Source organism: Solanum dulcamara, chromosome 9, assembly GCF_947179165.1.
Source record: "Solanum dulcamara chromosome 9, daSolDulc1.2, whole genome shotgun sequence".
Taxonomy (NCBI): domain Eukaryota; kingdom Viridiplantae; phylum Streptophyta; class Magnoliopsida; order Solanales; family Solanaceae; genus Solanum; species Solanum dulcamara.
Genome location: NC_077245.1, coordinates 72,307,377 through 72,334,973, shown reverse-complemented (window position 1 = coordinate 72,334,973; position 27,597 = coordinate 72,307,377). Strand labels below are relative to the sequence as shown.

Sequence of the window (27,597 nt, the reverse complement as noted above, 5' to 3'; positions counted from 1 at the left end):
TCACTTGCATCACAATCCTCTTTGTTTCTCCATTAATCATTCAGTTCAATACAATATCATTTTTATTGTTGTACAATCTAAATTTACACTGATATTGACAGAATTACAAAGAACCTTTAGATCACACATTTTCTATAAACAGAACAGTTCAAATGCTTTAAGAAGATTTAAGGAAAAACAAGTATTAAATGTCTATACCCGGGTGCCGGCGTCCAAAAGTAGTGCATTTTTTGAGGAACCAACACGGCAGAGGCAACATTTTTGAGAGTCCAAGCAACATATTTCATATCATTTGAGACATGTTGAAGCACTTTTAGTTAGATTTCTAAGACAGCAAACTTTCCAAGTATTTCTCCACATAATCCAGGCCACACTGTGTCTTTACAACGGGTAATATGGCGGGGACATCCAGATGGAATTCTGAAACAGACCCGTCGAGCTTGCCCCATAGTTTGAGCTGTTCACGTGCTGCTTTAACGGCTGCTCTTGTTGCACAATGGACCGAAGCAGCTAGAAGCAAAGGCGGTTCACCAGATCCTGCCAAAAGAGTAATCAAGTTAAGATTCAACAACTTGTATGAATAGAGGCAGATTCAGGATTTGAAGTTTATGTGTTCCTACCATGGCTCAACTTAGTATACAATAATAACTGCATTCACTGTCAACTATTTATCGATATTTGGTGGATTTTTTACTCTATATATAAGGGTCTGGACAAAAGTTACTGGGATCCGATGAACTCATAGATTGTACGCTACATCTGCCACTGTCTATGAATGAATATACATATACCATGTCGATCCAAAGTGAGATTGAATGGTTCATACATTGGAGAAATTTCATCCTCTATTTCTTTTCCTGGTTTTTAAGAATCACTTGAAACATATTTGCAGCATTTCCCACTAAGCTGAGTGAAGAATGAGTTCAAAAACCTCTCATGATGTTCGTATTATAAGCGAACAAGCTAAGAACTTGGAGAATTTGTTTGGCAGAAGGGGAGGGAAAAGAAATGAAGAAAGAATAATAACTTTAGACGAGAGAACACGTTTTTTGTGATGTCCACTGTTTACCACAGGAACATTGAAATTCTGAGTTATGGTGTCAATTGTCGGGATCTTGTATGTCCAAGTGCTATTTGAGACCATTAACCCATCTTCGTTTGTAAGATATTCTTTGAGCATGAAAAATCCGATTCCTTGTACGAAAGCCCCTTTAATCTGCAGCAAGGAAAAGAAAAACAATAGCCACAATTTAGAACAATACTGTGATCAAGAATCAGATAGTTCTAAAGTTTGAATAATAGTTCAAGTTCATGATGCATCTCTCAATCGTATAAGCAAATTCTAATTACAAAATCTAAAATCTACGACAAAGGGAAGAACCTGTCCCAAATCAACAGCTGGATTCAAGCTCTGCCCACAGTCATAAATAATATCCAACTGCAAAATGGCAGTCTCTCCGGTCAGAACATCAATCTCCACCTGCAAAAAAAAGCGTCATTGCTACTTAGCTAAATGAAGGTGGCTGCAGAAGATATATTGGCTGCAGAATGTTCCTCAATCAGAGTTCCCTGCTGAGTGTCGTGCACTCATATATATTGAAAATTGATTATCCTTGAAGCAGACTGAAGCAGAAATGTTACCAAGACATGGATGAAGGAACCAGAAGAAGTGAGAAAGAACAAATTTACCTCACTGACAGCGGCACCAAAGTTCAAGTAAAACCTGGAATCGGATTCTGGCACATAATAAGAATTTGCTGCTAAGTTTACTGATTGCATTTGTGCCTGCAAAAGAAGGGTTGTGGGGAGGGAACAGCAAAATCAGATATTTAACACACGAAAAAGAACAAAAGGTTCCCAAGCTACATGCACGCGATTAGTTCACTTGTTATTCCAAACTACATACATTCAATTAGTTCCCTATAAGTGAATCATTTCAAATTGAATTCAACACTAAAAGTTTCATAAGGACAGGTGGAACTGATTCAACTAGTAAGTTCCAGTTTCCAGTATTTTATCTTTGTGACTAATTAAAATTTAGCCTCTTCAGTATCATGATTTCTGTTTGGACGCCGTAATATGTAAAGAACAAGGCAATCATTGATTGCAAGGCATTTCCTGCAAAAAGAACATCTCAAAGTATACAATTTCAGCGGAAGTGACTGGCCATTACAGTGTGACTCGCAGAGTTGAATGGTCATAAAACATGAAGGTGGTGGTCATATAGTGGGAAAACAAACCTGGCGAATCAGCCTTGTCCAATCAACAGAACCAATTTTTTCCTGCAACTGTTTCTTCAGAGGGGTCAGTCTTTCAACCAAGACATTACAGCAAAGTCTAACAGCTGCACAGCTTGATTCCGATGTAGTGCTTCCACCCGTTAACCGCCTTGCACTAAGCTTAAGGTGTCTGCTTGTATGACTCGTACTTTTTCCACAAGTTCTTCGGCCCAACTACTTTCAATTAAGCTAAGAGCATAGGCAGTCATCTGTCTAACCTTTGTCCATGCTTCCTGCTTGCGAGGAAAGAAAGAAGAGCGACAGGGTTCAGTTTAGATTTGACTGTTTGCAGCATGGGAGCAGATTCCCCAAAAACTCCCTGGGAACATCTTCGGTATTTTCTTCAGGAATGTGCTAAGCTTGAAGAATATACAGTTGAAGGAATGCCAATTTGGTCAACAACCTGAGTTTAGAGCCACCTCGGTTCGGGATGTCGATCCTCTCAAGTTTCTTATCCTTCTTACTACTCGCTCCAAGTATTCCACTCGTTGGATCGGAAGCACCAAATGTTGAGATTGAATCTTTCGCTCCTGGTCGAAATCATCCAACATCAAAGTTCTGGCAAATAGATCATAATTACAGGTACCTGGGGCTAGAGGCTAGACGGTATCAAACCACGGGACAGGGAAAAAAGAGCAGCTTTCTAGGTTCTTGGCCAATTTCAACCCCTCCAACCTCTACAACAATCAAATCGTCTTTCAGAATACTGACTTTTCCTAGGATTTGTTGTTGCATAACTTCAAGCACAATTGGCACTCGAGAAATACCCCTTTTCTTCAATATGTTTTTCTGATTGAACTGTCCTATCATCTTGCTTCGTTGGAAAAAGCTCGACGACACTGTCAACTTATCCATGATACTAGGCAATGTATATTCTCCAATTTCAGCTACAACGTTATCATAGAATAAGTTGAGGCTTTCAAATGTATGAACATTCTCATTTCTGACAAAGTCCATCTCCATCGACAGTAAACTCGACACACGCTCTATTAGCTTTGGTGATATAAGATCCTTGCACCTCCCCAGTTTTGAATTTGACAAGATTCTAGATGAATTAATGTGAATATCTGGTAGAAAAATAATTCTTCTTTGGTATAAAAAGTCAATGTAGGAAATTTGTAGGTGAAATAATGGTAAATCATTAAATGGTTTCAAAAGATAAACCTTGACATTTTAACCCATAGTGATGTCATGGATGACATCAAGAGGAAGATTTCATTCCTATAAATATGTAGCTCTTGGTTCATCTGTAACACACCTCTCACTTGCCTTCTCATCTTCTAAGGCATTTGATCTTCTTTCTCTCTTGTAGTATTTCACTTGTATTCTTTTGAAGTAAAATAAAATATTGGTTGGTTGTGTCCGAGGATTAAGCAAAAGAAACTAAACTTTTGCCCAACCTCGTAAATTTCTGGTGTTCTTTTTATTGTTGTCTCATTTACTAATTATTAGCTACATTTAGATATAGTAGTTGTAATTTCATCACTCTCTATATATCCGTCTTCCGCAATAATTGGTATCAGAGTCAAGATTTTATCTAAGTATGCTCTGTGGTTGCAGCACAGTCTGAACTTCCACATCAGAAAAGATTTATTTTGGCCTTTTGCAATTGTTAGCTAATAACTAGTATTTGTAGCAAAAATGGGAGATAAGAAAAATGATGAGTCCACATCAAATGTCAATAATACGTCATTGTTGGCATCTTCTCTTATGACAAGAATTGTGTCAAATGCAAAATTTGCAGTTGAAATTTTTGATTGGGTCAGAACATTTCGGAATGTGGCAGGGCGAGGTCCTTGATGTCTTTTTCAACAAGGGATAGACATTTCCATAGAAGAAAAAAAGCCAGACGGTGTAGGAGAAGAAGATTGGAAGATTATCAATCGTGTTGCTTGCGCTACCATTCGATCTTACCTTGCAAGAGAACAAAAGTATCCATACACAAAGGAAACTTCTGGAAGTAAATTGTGGAATGCACTAGAGGAGAAATTCTTGAAGAAAAACAGTCAAATAAACTTCACATGAAAAAAAGACTGTTACGCTTCACATATATCCCCGGTAGCACAATACATGATCATATCACCAGCTTTAATAAGTTGGCAATAGATTTGCAAACTATGGATGTAACTTTTACTGATAGAGATATGGCCTTAATGTTGTTAAGTTCACTTCCCGATGAGTTCTAGCACCTTGAAACTACTCTACTTCATGGGAATGATGAATTTTCTCTCAAAAAAGTTTGTTCTGCCTTGTATAGTTCTGAACAAAGAAAGAGAGATAAACAAAAAAATGGAGAAGGAGAAGCACTGTTCGTGAGAGGTCGTTCTAAAATTCAGACGAGAACGAAGAAAAAAAGATCCAAGTCAAGATCCGGACCCAGCAAAGATGAATGTGCCTTTTGCCGAGAAAAGGGGAATTGGAAGAAAGACTGTCCAAAGTTGAAAAGCAATACCAAACCAAACAATGGGAAGGCCGTCATGGATTCAAATGTAGCTAATTGTGATGACTTTGATTTCTCGATGGTTACAACGGATCCATACAAATCATCTGATGTATGGTTGATGGACTCAGCTTATAGTTATTATATGTGACCCAATCAGGACTGGTTTATTAATTTACAAGAAGGAGAATGTGGAGTTATTTATACCGCAAACAATAATCCTCTTACCGCATATAATCAATTTCCTCATTTTGAGCATATCCTTTGGCTACCAATATTGCTTTGTAGCAAATGCTCTTGGGTGCATCTATGAGCCCATATGCCATGTTTGCCCATATTTGTTAGGCATTTTGGAGAAAATGTTGGATCTAAATGGTGTGTTTTGAATAAATATACAAATCAAGTGCGAACTAAGGTATGTGTTTAAGTAAATGTAGGAAGTTTGGAGAAGCACAAGAAATAAGGGAGAAAATTAGCCTGCAGGCGCGGAGCCAAAACTTCAGAGGCACATTCCAGATGCTATAGTAGCGCGCCGCACCAGGAGGAAAATAACAAAGTCTCTGCAGGCACAATGCTGGCGCGCCGCGCCAGCATACAAACTATAAAGACATTTTCGTAGCGCGATATTGGCATGCCACGCCATGCCACTGCAGCCCAAAAAGACTTTTTATTTCTTTATTATTCTAGGTCCGACAATAATTGAAGGAGGGCATTTTAATAAATTTTTAGGTCTAGTGATGAGGGCAGTCGCGTTCTGGATCTGAAAAAGAAGTGAACAAGAAGTTCATAAGCATTTTTAGGTTCATTTTCTTCTTCTTTTCTTTTTCTCATTAATATGTATGAAGTTAAGCACTTGTTTTTATTAATTTAAAATGAGTAGCTAAGCACCCAAAATTTAGGGCTATAGCTATGAAGTCATGGTATAATATTATTTGAGCTTGGTTGATGATGGGTTATTAATTTTAATTACTCTTGCATTCTTGTGGTTATGATTTTAATGTTTGGCCGGCATTAGAATATATGTGTTGTCTATCTTGGATTCAGAAGAGGACAAGTAGATAGATCAAAGAATGGAAGGAATGTGTTCATACTAGAATCACCTAGGATGATTCGTATATAGGATGCTCGTGACATATACCTATATACCTCGTTTGGTTATGAAAAATGATGATAGTTTAAATGTGTGTTTATAATTTCATATCTATCCCTGCTCAACAATGCAGTTAGGTTGACGATAAAGATAGGCAATTATAGGCCAGGAGACCATGATTGGATTAATAACCCTTTTTGATCAGTAATTAAATAACCCATCGGAAACTAAAATCAAAGAATAGTAAGCTTGACTTCACGTTATGCTATAGCCCTGGAATTTCTTGTAATCTGATTAATATATGTAACTACTGCATTATTTTTATTTGTAGAAAATTTTCTTACATCCAAAACCATTAACAAATTATCTCAAATCCATCACACAATCGCAATTAGAGTAGTTCGCTGGAAAGAAATAATTCATCTAATTAAGGTTCTTATGGGTTCGATATCTAGCTTGAAAGAGCCACTTTACTACTTAAGAGACTACGTACACTTGCGTGTGTAATTGTATCCACAATAAGTTTTTGGTGCCGTTACCAAGGAATTTGTGGTTTTCCTCCTAGTACGGCGCACCACTATAGTGTCTGGAATGAGCCTCTGAAGTTTTGTCTCCGGCGCGACACGCTACATTCCCGCCTACATGCTAATTTTCTCCCTTATTTTGTGTGCTTCTCCAAACTTCCTGCATTTACTTAAACACATACCTTAGTTCACACTTGATTTGTATTTCATTCAAAACACACCATTTAGCTCCAACATCTTCTCCAAAACGCCTAACAAATATGGGCAAACACGACATATGGGCTCATAGATGCGCCCAAGATCATTTGCTATAAAGCAATATTGGTGGCCAAAGGATATGCTCAAAATGAGGAAATTAATTATAATGAAGTATTTTCTCCAGTCATGAAACACTCCTCCATTAGAGTTTTGTTGGCTTTGGTAGCACAGTTGAATTTGGAACTAGTTCAGTTGGATGTAAAAACTACATTTTTACATGGAGACTTGGAAGAGGAAATCTACAAGACTCAGCCAGAAGGATTCAAAATTGATGGAAAAGAAAATATGGTGTGCAAACTTGAAAAATCATTGTATGGATCAATCATCTAGGCAATGGTACAAATGATTTGACAAGTTTATGTTGCAGCAAAAGTACAGAAGAAGCAAATACGATCATTGTGTGTTTTTGCGCAAGTTTGAAGATGGAACCTTTATATATCTCCTCCTGTATGTTAATGATATGTTGATAGCTTCTAAAATTCAAAAGGAAATTGAGAATCTGAAAACTCAACTAAGAAAGGAGTTCGAGATGAAGGATTTGGATGAGGCGAAGAAAATTCTTGGCGTGAAGATTAAAAGAGATAGACATTCAAAGTAACTATTTTTATCTCAAAAGGAATACTTGAAGAAGGTACTAAACCAATTTGGTATGAATGACAAAATGAAGTCGGTTAGCATTCTGCTTGCTTCTCACTTTAAGCTTAGTAATGCTATGTCGCCAAAAACTGAAGCTGAACAAGAGTATATGTCAAGAGTACCATATGTGAATGTTGTTGGCAGCTTGATGTATGCAATGGTTTGCACAAGACCATACATTTCACATGTCATGGGAGTTGTAAGAAGGTATATGCATAATCTTGGAAAGGAACATTGGCAAGCTGTAAAATGGATTCTACAGTATATTCATAATACTATAGATGTTGGTTTAGTTTTCGAGCAAGAAAATACTCAATATCTTATTGGATATTGTGACTCAGATCATGCTGGTGATTTAGACAAATGAAGAATCAACTATTGGCTATGCTTTCACTATTGCAAATGCACTAGTTAGTTGGAAGTCTACTTTGCAATCAATAGTTGCTTTGTCTACAACTGAGGCAGAGTACATGGAGATTATAGAGGCTGCAAAGGAGGCGATTTGGCTTCAAGGGTTTCTTAGAGAGCTTGGTATTGAACAAGAAGGTATCACAATATTTTGTGATAGTCAAAGTTCTATTCATTTAGCAAAGAACCAAGTTTATCATGCAAGGATGAAGCACATTGATGTCCGATATCATTTTGTACAAGAAATCATAGAAGAAGGTGGAGTCATAGTGCAGAAAATTTGGACTACAGATAACCCTGCCGATATGCTGACAAAAGTGGTACCTGCGATCAAGCTTCAACATTGTTTGAAATTGATCAACATTGTTGAATATTGAAGATTGAAGTTGAAGACACAATCAAAAGTTGTTGAGAGAGTTGAAAATGGAGAATCTTTCCAAGGTGGAGATTTGTTGAATTTGACAAGATTCTAGATGAATTAATGTGAAGATTTGGTAGGAAGATAATTTTTCTTTGGTATAAAAAGTCAATGTAGAAAATTTGTAGTTGAAATATTGGTAAACCGTTAAATGATTTCACAAGATAAACCTTGTCATTTAAACCCATAGTAATGTCATGGATGACATGAGGAGGAAGATTTCATTCCTATAAATAGGTAGCTCTTGGTTCATTTGTAACACACCTCCTTCTAAGGCATTTGATCTTATTTCTCTCTTGTAGTATTTCACTTGTATTCTTTTGGATTGAAATAAATATTGGTTGGTTGTGTCCGAGGATTAAGCAAAAGAAACTAAACTTTTCCCGAACCTCATAAATTCTTGGGAATTTTATTGTTGTCTCATTTACTATTTATTAGCTACATTTAGATATAGCAGTTGTGATTTCATCACTCTCTATATATCCGACTTCTACAATAGACAAAACAGTTTTAGGTGGTACATATCAAGGGGTTCAAGGTTGCGGTTAGTAGTGTAGGTAACTTGGCGGTTACTCATCTATTATTTGGAGATGATACTTTGGTATTCTGTGATGAATATGGGACTGTCACGACCCAATTTCGTAGGTCATGATGACACCTACTATAACCCTCTAGTAGGTAAGCCAACCTGTTACCCCGGAACCTCAAGTAATGTGTTTGAGGGCAGAAACTATATAAGAGCATCGAATTATAAAAGTAAACAGAATGAATAAGCGGAAGTAAACCAAAACATGTTTTAAACAACTAAAGATCCCTCCCAAAACCTGGAAGTCACAAGTACAGAGCTGCTATAAAATAAAATACGAGTACAAGTCCCAAAAGTGGACCAAAAATATATAAAACAACTGGCTAGTCTCAGAAGGCAAAAGATGGGCCATCTATGCTGAAGGAGACAGGAATGATCTAAAAACGTCAAGTACTCACCCTAGTCTCCGAAGTTGACTGCAACAGGCTCGATTTATCCATGGCGATAGCTGGTGCTCGGTCCTGCATCACGAAAGTAGATGCAGAGTGTAGTATGAGTACCAAGACAACAGGTACCTGCTAGGCATCATAGGCCGACTGAGCAGAAAAGGTAAAGACAATATGAAAAAGAATAATAGACTAAATAGGAGTCAATATAAGCATCAAAAGGGAAAAGAGTACCTATGAAAACTACACCTAACTATACCCAATTGGGCCCCCATAAGCCCAACCGGGACACTCGTGTGCAAGTTAAATAACAACTCAGACGAACCCCATAAGCCCGCCGAGTACACAGAATAGCTACAACTACCAAGGCTAGGCACCAAGAATCTGCGATGTTAGGAGCCAAAGTACTATATCATTTCCAAACCCAGAATCTCTAAGAGTCAATCGCTCTAGTGGTGACTTAGGGGTCGAGGCTGGGACTGGGACCCAGAGGCTTACCCGAATATTCAAAGTGGTCAAGGCCGGGACTGGGTACCCGGATGCTTGGCATAATACATAAGTGCGGTCGAGGCCGGGACTGGGTACCCGAATGCTCGCCGTATTACATCGGTGCGGTCGAGGCCTAGACTGGTACCATGATGCTCGCTTTAACACATCGATATGATCGAGGCCAGGACTGGATACCCGGATGCTCGTCATACTAGCAAGTCGGTGGAGGCCGGGTCTGGGTACCCGGATGCTCCCCGATAATTCAGAATGGAGGCCGGGACTGGGTACCCGGATGCTCACAGATATTTTATCCTATGGTGCCGAATATTCTCCTTTCCAACTAAACAATAATAGTACCGAGAATCTCCATCCCGATGAGTCAACCAATATGCCGCCAAAACTAAAACTGGAGCCCAAGTCAATGATCACGAAATCTAGTGTTGCCGACGTATCACAAAATTCATAATTATACCGAGTTATGGATGATGGTATTTTTAAGAGCAAGAGTAACGCCTAGCTAAGGCCAAACTATTAGGCACTAGCCCGCTACACTATTCTGCAAGGATCTAAGTCTACCAGAGCGACGTCGGGACATCTTAAGCAAGTTTACATTCTATACTAAGGCCAACATACCCCACCGTATCAACAACATGCTCATTCAACTCTACTTATAATACTAACAAATAACGACAAGATACACATGCTTCTAAATATCCGAAAACCCGATAATAAGCCTAAAACAGGATTTCTAACACCTAAGATATACAATCAAACTATCCAACCCAAATTCCAACTATTTCAACATGCTTTCACACATTCCCTCTCAATCTAAAGAAAGGTAAACCCGTAGCCTACCTGTAGGCCAAACACGCGGGCTCTAAATCACTGTGCTGGAGCTTTTCCCTTTCAAACGGCCTCAGAACGCTGCCAAGCTATCAAAAATAGAACCACAACGTCGATACGGTCGTTTAGACACTAATTTCATAATTTTTGGAGACAGACCAATTTTGGGGTCGAAAACGGGAATTGTGGGACCCACATACGAAATTCCGGATTTGATCCTCAAAACAGGTTCTAAACGTCACCCCAAGCACACAAATCAGATTTATAACATAATTCGGGGTGGGAAATTACATAAGACGATCAAAAATCAATTCCCATATTTTTAAACTAAGAAAACGATATAAGGCAGCCTCTTTACACGTCGATTTCTCAAAAACGAAAATCTTTCAATCAAAACAAATTATACCATGACATTAATTGCGAAAAACCTCACAATCTAGCCTCAAGAATCACTCAAAACGGAGTTATATTGACCAAGATACACTTTTCCAAAATTCCACAAAATTTCATTCCGAAAATGACTAAATCAATAACTTAAAACGCATTTTTACCTTGAACGAAGCTTCTCCTCACATTTCTGAGATTACCACAAGATTCCGCACGAAATTCTCTTGAATATAGACCCTTGAATCACCAAAATCGGGTTTATATAGGTCAAGAAACGATTACTCAAAGTTCTTCAAAAACTAAATCCGAAAACGGACACAGCTGCAATTGAAATCGCGTTTTTTACCTGAATCGAATGCTTCAAATCAGTTTTCAATCTCTCCAATGCGTTCTCCACGAAAAACCTCACAATTTTGTCTTTTGAATCACCCAATTTGGAGTTATATAACTCAAGTTATGGGGTTTTAAAGTTGGAGAAAACCCCCCAAAATACCTTGCTATACTGCTGCTATGCTGTGCTGATTTTGGATTTTTCCAAATTCTCCGACGGGGTGCTCGGAATTCGTTCGGAATTCGATAAAAATAAACCAAATATGCTACCCACTAAATTCGACATTCCGGACTCAATGGCGCATTCAGAATTTCCATACGAGATCATTTTAATAAAAAGTGGATCCCACACCCAAGAGCCATTTTAAGTCATATTCCACAACAGGCCTCGATATTAGTCCGGAAGCCTTAAAAAGCGAACGAAGGGTCGTTCTAGACCAAAATCAACATTACGGAACTAACCGCGCTGTCAGAATTTTTATTCGAGCGCGTTTTCCAAGAATGTTGACCAAAGTCAACTAAAGGCTAAGTTTCAAAGTCAAAAGCGCCAAATGGCCCCAAACTCGTATCAATTGCCTCAATAGTCATTCCAACAGTGCTACTAGACTAATTTGGTCATTTCAAAGCTGATGGAATCATCAGAATTTGAATCCGAGATTTCGTTGACCCAAAACTCGAAAAGTCGCAACTAAACTAACTTAAGCCTTCAAAATACCAAAATGGACTCGGGACCTCTAAAAATTCAACCAACACTTCTTCTAGACCAAAAACCATCTCCTGAATCCAACGGAGACGTCGTAATTCCATTCCGAGCATCGGAACTCCAAAAGTTGACCAAAGTCAAACCTTGGCTTAAAGTTCCTCAAATTCTCAACTCAAGGCCTCAAATCTTCGTTACAACTCCAAAACTGATTCCGTAAAGTCTCCTAAGCCTATTTCGACATTTTGGAGCTGCTGGAATCGACGGAATTCCATTCCGAGACCCGTAGCTCCAATTAACCCCAAATACCACATTTTAGTACTTAAAGCTTATGAAACTTCCAAGAACAAGGTCTCCAGCATACAACAACTCACTAGAACATAAAGCAACATCAACACATACCTGCAACAGATGGGCTACAGCAGCAGCAACAACAGTACTATATTTTTGTTCCCTGTTGTGTGTCTCTTTGTGCAGGTACAACTGCTTCAACACCAGTAAGAACATGAGGAGCTACAGTCTCAACAATTGGTCCATCCACAACAACTATACCTTAACCACAGCAACTTGGGGATTTCCATTTCTGTTTGTGCCTATTGGTTTTTTGTTTGGTTGTCTTGGTTTTATGCATTTGCAGGTAGCTGGAGATACATTAAATCAAGTAACATTTGTGGATACATGACACATTACACAACACCTCCAACAACATGCAGCACCCAAGGAGATTGCAGACTTGCAGGAATCAGCAGAATTACAACTCTTAATGGGGCTCTCTATTGCAGGATACCTCCTACAATGCATGCAAGTAATAAAGAAACCAACTAGAGCTCCATTACAAACTGTCTTCTGCTGGCTACTACAATCACAGCAACACTGGAGTACAACAACCTGGAAGCCTTCAAGATCATGCACAATGCTACTGCAAGCTACTACTTACTTGCTGAGATGCAATCTAGGGACACAAAATGCAGCCAAGCACTTGGACATCCCAGCTGCATCTCCAATATTGTGGATGCACTGCTTCAGCATTTGTGCCTCATTAGTTTTTGATTGCAGTTGGATCTCCAAGCAGCAGTTCAGCCACAGCTGCACCACTTACATCCGCTACATACAGCAATTCAGGACCATATCATCCTCAACAACAACTCCAAAGATGCTGACTGATACAGCTCCAAAGCTGCTGACTGTTACACTTATTTCCATTTTTCATACTCCATAGCTGCTATAATCATGATCTTGAAGTTGATGCATCCTTCCATCTGGACTCACTTGGTACGACAAGACGAGAAAGGGCAAAGATGAAAAGAACTTCTTCACCCCATGCGAGATAGAAGGTTCATATACTTGTTCTTCTTCAATTTAGCTATGTATGGTACGTAGCATAGTTGAATAAGACTAGTGTAGGTTACTTTCTTGTCTTCTCATGGAAGGGGAGAGTCTCCCTCATTTATGCTTTCTTAGTCGACTTGTATCAGGAGGAGTCCTCTCATAGGTTTACTGCTTTCTAGTTATAGATAACTCCTTTTGCTACGGGGATGAGTTAGCCGAACTTAATAGGTTAGCCGACTTATGAACCAACATAGGATCGGAGGTAAGGTTTATGTCCCCCTCCTTGTATTTTTCTGTTTTATTTTTATGTTAAGGCTTGGGGGTGATGCTCAACCCCTGACTGTGCACGAGAGGTGGGAGCCTCGTGTAGGGTCTATTCCCATAAAAAAAAAGCTTATGAAACTCAAAATTCCCAAGGACTTAACTTTTCATAGGATTTTCTAAAAATCAACACCCGATAACTATTAGAAACGACTCGGGGCATCTAAAGGGATGGGTAAAATGGTCATTTTACAAAAATTCCAAAACAATGACCTTGAGGGTCATTACAGGGACCCTGTTGGAATTCCTTGGGAAAGTTGTAACTTGGTTCCACGTGATGTAAAGCTTAAAATTAACCTCAAAAAATGCGATATCATACCCATTAGCTCAATGCATAATGTTGACATTCTTGCGCAAGTTTTGCAATGTAGGGTAGGTGTTCTCCCTGCTAACTACCTTGGATTGCCTCTAGGCGCATCGAACAAGGACCTTAGTATTTGGAATTCGGTTATTCAGAGTGTAGAGAAGAGGCTAGCAGGAAGGAGGCAAGAAAGTGCTTATTAAGAGCACTTTATCGAGTATCCCTACATAATATATCTCCTGTTCAACACACCTTCAATTGTGATGGGGAAGTTGGAGAGGTGTTGCAAAGAAATTTTCTTTGGAAAGTGGTGAATGGGGCAAAGAAGTTTCACTTAGTTTGTGCAACACCCTGAAAATGCTACGCTAAGATACGAACCATTCTTCACATGCGTATAGGCACAAACTCAATGATTTCTATTTGTAAATAGGTGTTAAGATCAATTAGTGTGGAAAGTGTATTGGAAGAGAATTAGGGTCATAAGTGGTATAGAATGTACATAGACACATTTTCATATAGAATACATAGCACAATCGTAGATAGAGATGTTTAGGGATTTTCTGATTTTGTTTTCCTTAGATAGATTATCTGTCCACCTACAAATAGCTCTCCTTTTTTAGATTAATTCAACATTGAAAATTGCTCCATTCTCTCTATATTTTACATGGTATTAGAGACGAGTTTTTTGTTTTATTTTATTTTCTTTTCGAATCACTGTTGTCGGCCAGCTCAGAAAATTGTCCGTAATTGACTTTGGTTGGTCACATCTGGTATTGGGAGGTAGTGGGAACTTGATATTCCAATCTCACAGCCAATCTATAGAGTACTGTTATACCCCATTTTAACTCGAGGTCAAATGGTGTACAACATATTGATAATTCCTAAATTATTTAATTTAAGGAGTCACCACCTAATCATTTCTAAGGTAAATTAGGATATCTAAATAATCAACTAATTTAATGCTAAAAATGAGCTCCAATTAGTGGTCTTATACGAAAAAATACACTAAAATATAAGATTTACGCATGAAATAAGTACATGTTTTGGAAAAAATATTTTTTACTAGTAGCTTGGCCTAAAAAGAAATATTGATTTCTTTTATATAAGGAAAAAAAATGGAAAGCTGCCACTATGATGACTGATTTCTAACTAGAGGTACCCAAACTCAAACATCTATATAATATTAGTTATTGCATTTAACAATAAGAACATATTCAAATCACACAAGCAAGTTTAACATATAATAGTAATAATAATAATGCTAATAATAGTAGTAGTAGTAGTAGTAGTAATAGTAATAATAATAATAATAATAATAATAATAATAATAATAATAACAATAATAACAATATTAATAACAATAATAACAATAATAATAATAATAATAATAATAATAATAATAACAACAACAACCCAGTGAAATCCCACAATGTGGGTTCTAGGAGGGTAAAGTATATGCAGACCTTACCCCTACCAAGGTATGACGACTATTTTCGAAAGACCCTCGGCTCAATAAAAACATAGAAAGAGGTCAGATAAGGATAAGAAGTTCAAAGCGATATGGAAAAGCAAATAACAAAAGCGACACAGATAAAATAGATTAATCAAAGTACAGAAAATAATAGATAATAATAATAATAACAATACTACTACTACTACTAATAATAATAACGATAACAATAATAACGATAACAATAATAACGATAACAATAATAATGATAACAATAATGATAATAATAATGATAGTAATATGCAGACCTTACTCCTACCAAGACTATTTTTGAAAGACCCTCAGCTCAATAAAAACATAGAAAGAGGTCAGATAAGGCTAAGAAGTTCAAAGCGATATGGAAAAGCAAATAACAGAAGCGACACAGATAAAATAGATTAATCAAAATACAGAAAGTAATAGATAATAATAATAATAACAATACTACTACTACTACTAATAATAATAACGATAACAATAATAACGATAACAATAATGACGATAACAATGATGGTAGTCATGGTAGTAGTAGTGGTGGTAGTAGTAGTAGTAGTAGTAGTAGTAGTAGTAGTAGTCGTAGTAGTAGTAGTAGTGGTCGTAGTAGTAGTAGTAGTCGTAGTAGTCGTAGTAGTAGTAGTCGTAGTAGTCGTAGTAGTCGTCGTAGTAGTAGTAGTAGTGATAGTAGTGGTAGTAGTGGTAGTAGTAGTAGTAGTAGTAATAGTAGTAGTAGTAGTAGTAGTAGTAGTAGTAGTAGGAGTGGTAGTAGTGGTAGTAGTGGTAGTAGTGGTAGTAGTGGTAGTAGTAGTAGTGGTCATAGTCGTAGTGGTAGTGGTGATAGTAGTAGTAGTAGTGATAGTAGTGGTAGTAGTAGTAGTAGTGATAGTAGTGGTAGTAATGGTAGTAGTGGTCGTAGTCATCGTAGTCGTCGTAGTCGTAGTAGTCGTAGTAGTAGTCGTAGTTGTCGTAGTCGTGGTGGTGGTGATGGTAGTAGTGGTAGTAGTAGTAGTAGTGGTAGTAGTGGTGGTAGTAGTAGTAGTGGTAGTAGTGGTAGTAGTGGTCGTAGTCTTCGTAGTAGTCGTAGTAGTAGTCATAGTCGTAGTAGTCATAGTAGTCGTAGTCGTCGTAGTCATCGTCGTTGTTGTTGTAGTAGTCGTAGTCGTCGTAGTCATCATCATTGTTGTCGTAGTAGTCGTAGTAGTCGTAGTCATCGTCGTTGTTGTCGTGGTGGTGGTGGTGGTGGTGGTGGTAGTGGTGGGTGGTGTGGTGGTGGTGGTGGTAGTGGTGTGGGTGGTGGTGGTGTGGGTAGTGTGGGTGGTTGGGTGGTTAGATGGGTGGGTGGTAGGTGGGTGGTGGGTGGTGGTGGTGGTGGTGGGTGTTGGTGGTGATGGGGGTGGTGGTGGTGGTGGGTGGTGGTGGTGGTGGTGGTGGTCGACAATATTCTAAGAAGAAAAAATTGGAAGAGAGAGGAAGTGAAGGAGGGGGAAGGTGATTTTACTTTGGAACCCAGAATAAAGTCAATCTAATGAACTTATATATTAAGTAATTTTAAATTATTTTAACGGATAAGGGCCTAATGTACCCTTAAACTATGAGATTTGGTACAATACTGCCCTTCCATCCACCTAATGAGTGTGGTCATTAGAAATAAGAGTGTTTTTGAGCCAAAAGATTGACATCAGGGGTATTTGGGGACAAAAGATGGATGGAGGATAGTTTTGTACCAATTCAAATAAAAATATGATGATCTCTACATCCTCGATGAATGAGAGTCTCGGTTTGTTGCCTGCTCTAGTGTTGTATCTCAATTTGAAGCACATTGTCGATTAGGACATCCTTCTCTACCTTTATTGAAGAATCTCTGTCCTCAGTTTCAGATATTTCTTCGTTGGATTGTGAGTCATGTCGATTTGCAAAACACAATCGTATCTCATTAGGTACAAGGATTAATAATCGAGTTGCGTCAGCTTTTGAGTTAGTTCATTCTGATGTCTGGGGACCATGTCAGGTTGTTTCTAAAACAGGGCATAAATATTTTTCACTTTTGTAGATGATTTTTCTCGAATTACTTGGATTTACTTTATGAAGAGTTGATCTAAAGTGTTTACTCACTTTTCTGCCTTTTGTGTTGAAGTCAAAACTCAATTAAATGCCTTAGTTCGCAATCTAAGGAGCGATAATGATAAAGAATATATGTCAGAAGTATTTAGATCCTACATGAGACAACACGATATTCTCCATCAGTCTTCCTGTGTTGATACACCTTCTCAAAATGGAATTGCTGAGAGGAAGAATAGTCATTTACTTGAGACAACTTGGGCACTTTTGTTCCAAAATGGAATTGCTGATAAATTGCATGCCATCGACTGTGCTTGCTGGTAATGTGACTTATAGTGTTCTTTTCCAACTAAGTCATTATTTTCGGTGGAACTTAAGGTATTTGGAAGCACATGTTATGTTCGAGATGTTTGACCATCTGTAACTAAGTTAGACCCCAAGGCATTGAAGTGTGTTTTCTTGGGTTATTCTCACATTCAAAAGGTGTATCAGTGTTATCTACTGAGCTTGGCAAATATCTGGTGTCAACTGATGTGGTATTTTCTGAGACTACACCATTTTCCGATGCACCTCCCATTTCTACAAGTCAGGAGGAGGAAAATGAGTGGTTAGTCTACTAGGTTGCTCATGTTGTGACAGAAAAGCCAGATGATGTTGTTCTTCCCTTTCCTAGTTCTTTTATTGAGCACCAATCCACTATCGTGCCTTCAGTATCTATTTTTTCTACGCGAGCAAGACCACCAATTGTTCAAGTTTACTCGAGGAGGCGGGAAATCGATGATTAATCCCTTTATCATCAGATGTTGCTCCACTTGATCCTCCAGAAAATCCTGACCTCCATATTGCTCTTTGAAAAGGTACATGTCAATGTAAATCCACATGTTCCATTGCTAATTGTCTCTTATGACCACTTATCAGCTGCATCTAGTTGTATGATTGCCTCTCTAGACTCTATCTTTATCCCCAAATAGTGAAGGATGCTTTGAACCACCCTGGATGGCATGATGCAATGCTTGAGAGATACATGCTTTAGATGAAAATCACACTTGGGATTTGGTGGAATTACCCAAAGGAAAGAAAGTTGTTGGATGCAAATGGACCTTTGCAGTCAAAGTTAATCTTGATGGCTCTATTGCAAGACTTAAGGCCAGACTTGTGGCTAAAGGCTATGATTAGGCTTATGGGGTGGATTATTCTGACACCTTCTCCCCGGTAGCCAAGCTCACCTCTGCTCGCTCGTTTATTTCCTTGGGAGCTTCTCAGCTTGACCTTTACATCGGTTGGATATCAAAAATGCATTTCTTCATGTTGATCTCAATGAAGAAGTATATATGGAGCAACCACCTGGGTTTTTTGCTCAAGAGTGGTATGGAAAATTTTGTCATCCGAGAAAATCTCTATATGGTTTAAAGCAAAGTCCTCGTGCTTGGTTTGGAAAATTTAGCGATGTAATTTAGGAATTTAGATTGAAGAAGAGAAAGTGTGATCACTCAGTTTTCTATAGACAATCAATAGTAGGTATTATTCTTTTGGTTGTTTAGGTTGACAATATTGTTATTGCAGGATATGATTATGCAGGAATTTCTTCTCTCAAAGAGTTTTTACATGCCAAGTTTCATATCAAAGACTTGAGGCAACTGAAATACTTCTTGGGTGTCGAAGTAGCAAGAAACAAGAAATAAATTTTCTTGTCCCAAAGAAAGTATATACTTGGCCTACTTGTAGAAACTGGAAAATTGGGAGCCAAACCATGTCGCACACCAATGGTTCCTAATGTTCGCCTTACTAAGGATGACGTGATTCTTTTGATGATCTAGAAAGATACATAAAATTAGTTGGAAAATTGAACTACCTCTCATTGACCCGTCCATATATTGCATATGCAGTCAGTATCGTCAGTCAATTCATGTTTGCACCAACAATCAAACATTGGGCACCCTTGGAACTGATCTTGTACTACTAGAAAGGAGCTCCTGGCCTTGGAATTTTGTATAGAGATCATGAACATACTCGCATTAAGTGTTTTACAGATGCTGATTGGGTTGGATCAAGATTTCATAGAAGATTTAGTATTGGCTACTGCGTCTTTGTTGGTGGAAATATGGTATTTTGGAGGAGTAAGAAATAAATAGTTATATTTCGATCTAGTGCAGAATCTGAGTATAGAGCTTTGGCTCAATCCGTATGTGAAATACTATGGATTCATCACCTTTTAGTTGAGATCGTTTTGAATCCTTTGTCTCCGGCAAAACTTTAGTGTGATAATCAAACTGCTCTACATATTGCCTCAAATCCAGTGTACCATGAACGAACGAAACACATTGAGGCTGATTGTCACTTTGTTTCCGAAAAGATTCAAGAGAACATGATTTCTACCGGATATGTAAAGACAGAAGAGCAATTGGGTAATATATTCACGATGGCTTTAAATGGAACTCGGGTGGAATATCTTCGTAACAACTTAGGCATCATTAATATCTATGCTCCAACTTGAGGGGGAGTATTATAGAATATACATTGACACATTTTCATATAGAATACATAGCACAATCATAGATAGACATATTTAGGGATTTTCTGATTTTGTTTTCCTTAGATAGATTATCTGTCCACTTACAAATAGCTCCTCTTTTTGGATTAATTCAATATTGAAAATTGCTCCATTCTCTCTGTATTTTACAATAAGACACCTCTAGCACTAAGTAGAGTTCAAAGCTTTTCTACGGATTAAGTTTTCGTGTAAGTTCAAACAAGGGTCCACTTCAAACAAGCATATCTCTTAAAATATGAAGAGCTACATGACCCATAACCCACCAAATTAAAGTTTTTTGAGTCTTGTTTTCAACACATCCAACCACTTGTCAATCCGACTTTTGAGTAAAAAATTATGCGCGTTTTACAGAAGGACATTTGGCCGTGTGCGCGATGTGTCTAGCAGTGTGGGCGTGGCGCACTGCGATTTTTTATATTTCTTTTCTTTTCTTTTATTTATTAATTAACTTTTCTTTTATTAACTATATTTTATACTAATTAACTCCTAATTAATTATTAACTACCATCCGATTTTTTAAACTTTTTTTCTTTTCTTTTCTTTATTAATTAACCTTTCTTTTATTATTTATATTTTATACTAATTAACTCCTAATTAATTATTAACCACCCAACCGAACCCCCCTCCCCCAAACCTCAATCGTCTTCTCCACCAAAATGGAGAGAAATTCTTCTTCTTCTTAATGGGTTTTGAAAGGGAAAAAAAATCAAGATTCAAAATGGGGAGTAAATAGAGGTGGGTGTAAAGAAGAAGAGGATAGGTGGGTGTGAAGAAAAAAGGACGTGGAGGTGGGGTGATTTTATTTTTTAATTTTTGTTACTTTATTGGGTTTTGAAAGAAAAACAAATCAATATTCAAAATAGGAATAAATGGAAGTGGGTGTGAAGAAGAAAGGATGTGGGGGTGAGGTGATTTTGTTCTTTTAATTATTTTTTTTCACTTTACAGAATCTGACGCGCTTCTCCTTTTTTGTCCATGTCAATTTTAGGGGGTAATAGTTTCACTTTTAGGTAGTTGATGTGTGTAATAAGTCGTCATGATAGTTTAAGAGTGTAACTGACTTTTTCGATACAACTTTAATGAGGAATTTATGCCTTTTCCCTAAAATGATTACTAACCTTTAAGAAGGGACCTGTTCCCTCTCAAGTGTCACTTGCAAGCCATTTAGTCTGTCCATTCCTCAACTTCCATCTCAGTGATCCAGATGTGTGTGTATACCTGCAATGGTACAAATATTGAGCTTTAGTTATGCTTAATGTGTCCAAACTTGGATACCTGTATTCTGAATCTAGCCAATCAGGGGAGTGATGAGGAATTAGTCACTACTAAAAAGAGTCCAAAAAGCGACGGAAAGCATCGCAAATAAAATGTGACGGATAAAACGATGCTGTCTGTCGCTTATTTTGGCAGTTTTGTCCGCTAAAAATAAATATTATTTTTATATAAATATTTTATATATTTTATTAAAAATAATTATCTATAAATTAAATATTACGACTCCGTCCATCACAAGTATTTATTTTTTATTTTTAATATTTTTTTAACATAGCGACGAACAGGGTCGCTAAGTCCGTCGCTATTGGTCAAACAATTTAAAATAGCGATGAACTAGGTCACGCTGTCCATCTCTTTTTGGTCAAAAGTGGCAGTCAAATATTCTTTTAAAAGCAACGGACTTAGAGACGTTGTCCGTGGATTTTATTAAAATATATCTGAAATAGAACATTGTTTTTTTGTTTCCCTCTCTCTAAATTCTCTCTTCTCTCTCCCTTCTCTCTACAAATCCACCACTTCCCGTCGCCTCCCCGCCTCCCACCGCCATCCCCCACCCCCTTCGCTGTCCCCCGCCTCCTCCGCTGCTAGTTTAGGAGTATTATTCATCTTAGAGGTTAGGGCTTAAACCTTATAAATTTTTTTTTAATTTTTCATTTGCTAGTTAGTTAATTAGTTGATTATATTTAGTTTGTTGTAGTTCATTTGTCTATTGGATTGTGAAATTAGTGAATGTAGTTTTTTTTTATGAGAACAGACCCTACACGAGGCTCCCACCTCTCGTGCACAGTCAGGGGTTGAGCATCACCCCCAAGCCTTAACATAAAAAATAAAACAGAAAAATACAAGGAGGGGGACATAAACCTTACCTCCGATCCTATGTTGGTTCATAAGTCGGCTAACCTACTAAGGTCGGCTAACTCATCCCCGTAACATAAAGAGCTATCTATAACTAGAAAGCAGTAAACCTATGAGAGGACTCCTCCCAGTACAAGTCGACTAAGAAAGCATAAATGAGGGAAACTCTCCCCTTCCATGATAAAACAAGAAAGTAGCCTACACTAGTCCTATTCAACTACGCTACGTATAATACATAGCTAAATTGAAGCAGAACAAGTATATGAACCTTCTATCTCGCATGGGGTGAAGAAGCTCTTTTCATCTTTGCCCTTTTTTGTCTTGTCGTACCAAGTAAGTCCAAGGGAAGTATGCAACAGCATCGCAATCATGATTATCAGCTAAGGAGGATGAAACGAGAGGAAGTATATAGAGCTAGAATAACCAGCAACGTTGGAGTTGTTGTTGAGAAAATGAGTGACTGAAGAGCAGCAAATTGTAACTTGTAGGTGATGCAGCCATGGCATGAGCAGTTGCTTGGGTGTTTTTCCTTGCACTTTGCATGATTCCAGATCAATACCCACAAACAAACCAACAAGTTACAGTTTTAATTTTAGGGCTTAAGTTAGATTTGGGTTGTTGAATTAGATTGTAAATATTTTATTAATTTGTGATGTTAGTTAGTTAATTAGTGTATGCCATTTAGTTTGTTGTAGTTTATTTGTATATTGGATTGTAAAATTAGTGAATCTAGTTATAATTTTGATTTTAAGCTTTAAGTTAGATTTGGGATTTTTGTAAATTGGATAGTAATTTGTGATTTAGTAGTTACTTAATTAGTTTATTCCATGTAGTTTGTTTGTATATTGGATTGTAACTTAGGAAGTTTTGAAGTTTGAAACTTAGAGAAAAAATATTGGAACTTAATTAGAGGCTTGAGTTTTAGGACTTTAGAACTTATAATTAGAATAATTTAGATACTTGAATTTTAGGATACTTAAATTTAGAAGTTGAACTTAATTAGAACTTTGAAGTTGAATTTTTTTGTTAACTTTAGAAATCTTGTTGAAGTTAAGCTTCCTTTTGAACTAATTAAGCTAATGTTGAACTTTAAAATAACTTAGATATTTGAATATAAGAAATTTTGAAGTTTGAAACTTAGAAAAATATTGGAAATTGGATTCTTGAATTATAGGACTTTAATTTAGAATTTATAAATAGAATAACTTAGATACTAATTTTGAACTTTAGGTTTGTATAATTTTGAAATCTTTAGACTTTAGAATTAATTAAGCTAAGTAGAGTTAGTTATTTAAAGTCATGAAGTTGAACTTTAGGACTTTTGAAGTTAAACTTAGAATTTTTTTAGGTTTGTATAAATTTTGAACTCTTTAGACTTTATAGCTAATTTGAATAACTTAGATACTTGAATTTTAGGATTTTTTAATTTAAAACTTCAACTTGAATGTCATGAGGTTTGAAACTTAATTTTTACTTGAATTAATTAAAATATGAACTTAATTATAAGTTGAATTAATTAGAAATTGAAATTAATTATAACTTGAATTAATTAGAACATGAAATTAATGATAACTTGAATTAATTAGAATATGAACTTAATTATAACTTGAATTAATTATAACTTGAATTAATTAGGACTTGAACTTAATTATAACTTGAATTAATTAGAACTTGAACTTAATTATTATATGAATTAATTAATTATAACTTGAATTAATTATAATTTGAATTAAGTAGAACTCGAACTTAATTATTATATGAATTAATTAATTATAACTTAAATTAATTATAACTTGAACTTAATTATTATATGAATTAATTAATTATAACTTGAATTAATGACAGTTGTAGTCTCGATGAATTATAATCTTTATGAACTAAATAAGCTTGAATATATATAATTTTGTAGATGGATCATCGATTGTGGATGTATAACATGCATTATGAAGTTGGTGGTGATTTGAAACCTGAATTTATTGATGGTGTAAGAAGTTTTATCGATCATGAAATGACACTTAATATTTTTAAGAGAAATAGATTGGTTTAGTGTCCTTGTCATGAATGTAGGTGCTTGAAATTTGTTTAATCCAGATATAGTTATGGTTCATTTGTATGGTAATGGATTTAAGCCTAGATATTTTATATGGGTTGATCATGTAAAAAAAGATGGATTGAATAATATATTTTATAATCTGTTGTTTGTGGATGAATATAATATGCTTGCACCACATGATTAAATTAGGGTTGAACATGATAGGGCTCTACATGATAGAGTTCAACATGATACATTTCAACACGATAAAATTTATAAAATGGTCAATGATGCTTTCGGGGTTCAAGGTGGGATGAAACCCGAGCAATATTTTGATGAAACTCCTAATGAAGAAGCAAGACGCTTCTATCAACAATTAAAAGAGGCTAGTCATCCACTATGTGAAAGGAGCCTGGATTCTGCTTTGTCAGTTGCAGTTAGGTTAATGAATATTAAATCAGATTGGAGTGTTCTTCATGTGGCTATGGACTCAATGGTTGATCTTTTGGGCAAACTAGTTAATCCTGAGTTTAATATACCTAAGAACTTCCATCAGGCAAAGAGATTGGTTTTCAAGTTAGGATTGTCATATGATAGAATTCATTGTTGTGTTAATGGCTGCATGTTGTTCTACAAGACTGATAGTGAATTAGAAAATTGTAAGTTTTGTGGACAAGCTCATTATAAGAGGACTCCTACTAGAAAGATGGTCCCAATTAAGGAGATGTATTATTTACCTCTTCTTCCTAGATTAAAAAGGTTGTACGCATTGATGAGGTCTGCCCCACATATGAGATGACATTGTGATATAGAAGGCCGCCGGATGTCTTGTCTCATCCATCTGACGGAGAAGCATGAAAATATTTTGATAACATGTATCCTAATTTTGCTAGTGAACCAAGAAATGTAAGATTGGGGTTGTGTGCAGATGACTTTACACCATTCTCTAATGCTGCCTCACCTTATTTTTGCTAGCCTGTATTTCTTACTCCGTACAATCTTCCTCCTGAAATGTGTATGACAAGTCCGTACATTTTTCTAAGCTGTGTTATCCTAGGTCCTCGTAATCCTAAAAGTTTGATTGATGTTTATCTACAGTCATTGATAAATGAGCTTAAACAATTGTGGTTTGAAGGCGTAGTGACTTATGATATATCAACTAAGCAGAATTTTGTTATGCGTGCTACTTTAATGTGGATTATTAATGATTTTCCTGCTTATGGGATGTTATCTAGTTTGGTGACTGCTGGAAAGCTTGCTTGTCCTCATTGCATGGAAAATAGTAAGTCATTCACATTAAAGCATGGCAGAAAAAATTCATAGTTTGATTGTCATCGTCAGTTCTTGCCAATGAGCCATAAGTTTAGAAAGATGAAATATGCATTAAAAACAAGGTTGAAAATGACCCTCCACCTCCATCACTGACAGGACATCAAATTTGGGAGAGAGTTTCTCAATTGACTAAAGTTATAGAAACTCCACCATCTAGACTTCCTGGATATGGTGTTGAACATAATTGGAACAAACGGAGCATATTCTAGGAGTTGTCGTATTGGAGGGATAATCTCCTATGACAAAATCTTGATGTGATGCACATTGAGAAAAATTATTTTGACAATTTGTTTAACACAGTGATAGATGTTAAGGTCAAGACAAAAGACAACATAAGAGCTATAATGGACTTAAAGGAATACTGTAGGAGAAAAGAATTGTGGTTGCAGGAACTACAAAATGGCAAAATTTTCAAGCCTAAAGCCAGTTATTCAATCACACTGGATGAGAAACGTGACATATGTGAGTGAGTTAAAAATTTGAGAATGCCAGAAGGATATGCTTCTAATTTGGGTAAGTGGTCAGATCTAAATGAAGGAAAGTTGATAGGTATGAAAAGCCATGATTGTCATGTATTCATGAAAACTTTGATTCCTATCGCTTTTATCCATCTACTTGATAGGATATAGAAGCCAATCACAGAGGTAAGTCTTTTTTTTAGAGATCTATGTTCGGGAAAGTTGTTGGAAAGTACTTTAGACAAGATGGAGGAAAATATTTCTATTATTACTACAAAGTTGGAGAAGATTTTTCCCTGTGTTTTTTTTTTGATGTGATGGAGCATCTTCCGATTCATCTTGTAAAAGAAGCCCGCCTTGAAGGTCCAGTTCAAAAAAAATGGATGTATCTATTTGAGAGGTAATATTTTTCTTATATAAATAATTAAGTTATTTTTCTTATATATACTATAATTATTAGTTAACATAAATTGATGTATACATTTAGAAAAATTGGAAGCTGCAAACAAACAATTAAACAAAGAGGAAAGATCGAAGGATCAATTGTTCAAGCTTATATTGCGAGAGAAACTGGTAACTTTTATTCCTATTACTTTGGGGATGAAGTTTCATGTAGGAGAAATATGTCTAATCGCAATGATGAAGGTGATAGTGATCCGATGTTTCCACCGATTTCAATTTTAATCAAAGTGGCCGAGGATCTAAACGACGTGAAAGACGAAGCTTCATTACTATGGAAAACAATCAGTTGTGACCCATAATCTGCTTAATTGTTCAGAAATTCAGCCATATCTTAAGTAAGTGTTAAATTATATTATCAAATTTCATAGTAATAAGTGATTACTAACTATCAAAATTGTATATATCAATATGAGCTCATTTGTAAGCACATGGAGCAATGAAGCCATATATACGAGATTTTCCAAATGGCTAAAGGATTATGTAAGTGTAAAGCTTTTATTGAATCAATAAGTATATTATTTTCATTTTATGGTAAATTGTATTATTTTGAAATCAATTTGTAGGTTTATGATGAATACTCAAATGTTGAACATTCGCCATTTGTGAGAGAGATCACACTCAGGCCTGAATCTCATATTCATACAATGAATAAATATTATGTGAATGATTTTACGTTTCAAACTGAAGAAGTTTCTATGGACAAGAAAACCAATAATAGTGGTGTGTGCGTTCAAGGTGATATCGATGGTAATGGCCAAACTGTAGAATATTATAGTGTCATTCAAGAGATTATTGAATTAAGATATTCAGCTTGGCCTAAACAAATAGTATTATTTTGGTGTAAGTGGTTTGACCTATCACATAGAGGCACAAGGGTGGACCAACAACATAATATAATTAAAGTTAAGCACACCAGACAATATAAAAGTTATGATCCTTTTATCATTGTCCAAAATTCTAAGCAAGTCTATTATGCTTCATATCCATTGCGTAGAGATAAGGCTGATTGGTGGGTTGTTATTAAGACAAAGCCTATGGGAAGAATCGAAATTGAGAATGTTTTATATGTGGCGTATCAAAATGATGTTGCACTTTTTCAACAACAAGTTGATGTTGAATTGGAAACCACACTAGAACATCCTCAACACATATTAGAAGAGGTTTCTGATGATGAACTTATAATGCCAAATGTTGAGAAAGAAGTAAACGAGGAATATGAATCATTTGAAGAGGAGGAATGGAATGACAATGAATATGAAACAACTGAGGAGGAGGAATGGAACGATGACGAAAATGAAACAAGCAAGGAGAAATAGAGTGGTAGATTATTACTAGTAATTTATTTAATTTATGTTTTTTATTT

At 36.5% G+C, this 27,597-nt stretch overlaps 1 protein-coding gene across 1 annotated transcript in view; it reads right to left on the bottom strand.

The window, feature by feature from the left end:
- The window catches only part of LOC129903776 (indole-3-acetaldehyde oxidase), a 45,984-nt gene continuing 18,387 nt past the window's right edge, over window positions 1–27,597 (bottom strand). The window contains exons 2-6 of the mRNA XM_055979305.1: window positions 20,939–21,038; window positions 1,690–1,785; window positions 1,382–1,480; window positions 1,028–1,216; window positions 1–580 (exon numbers count right to left, since the gene is read on the bottom strand). Coding sequence (XP_055835280.1) covers window positions 326–580; window positions 1,028–1,216; window positions 1,382–1,480; window positions 1,690–1,779 — 633 coding nt within the window. The 5' untranslated portion in view covers window positions 1,780–1,785; window positions 20,939–21,038 and the 3' untranslated portion in view covers window positions 1–325. The remainder of the gene's footprint in view (window positions 581–1,027; window positions 1,217–1,381; window positions 1,481–1,689; window positions 1,786–20,938; window positions 21,039–27,597) is intronic.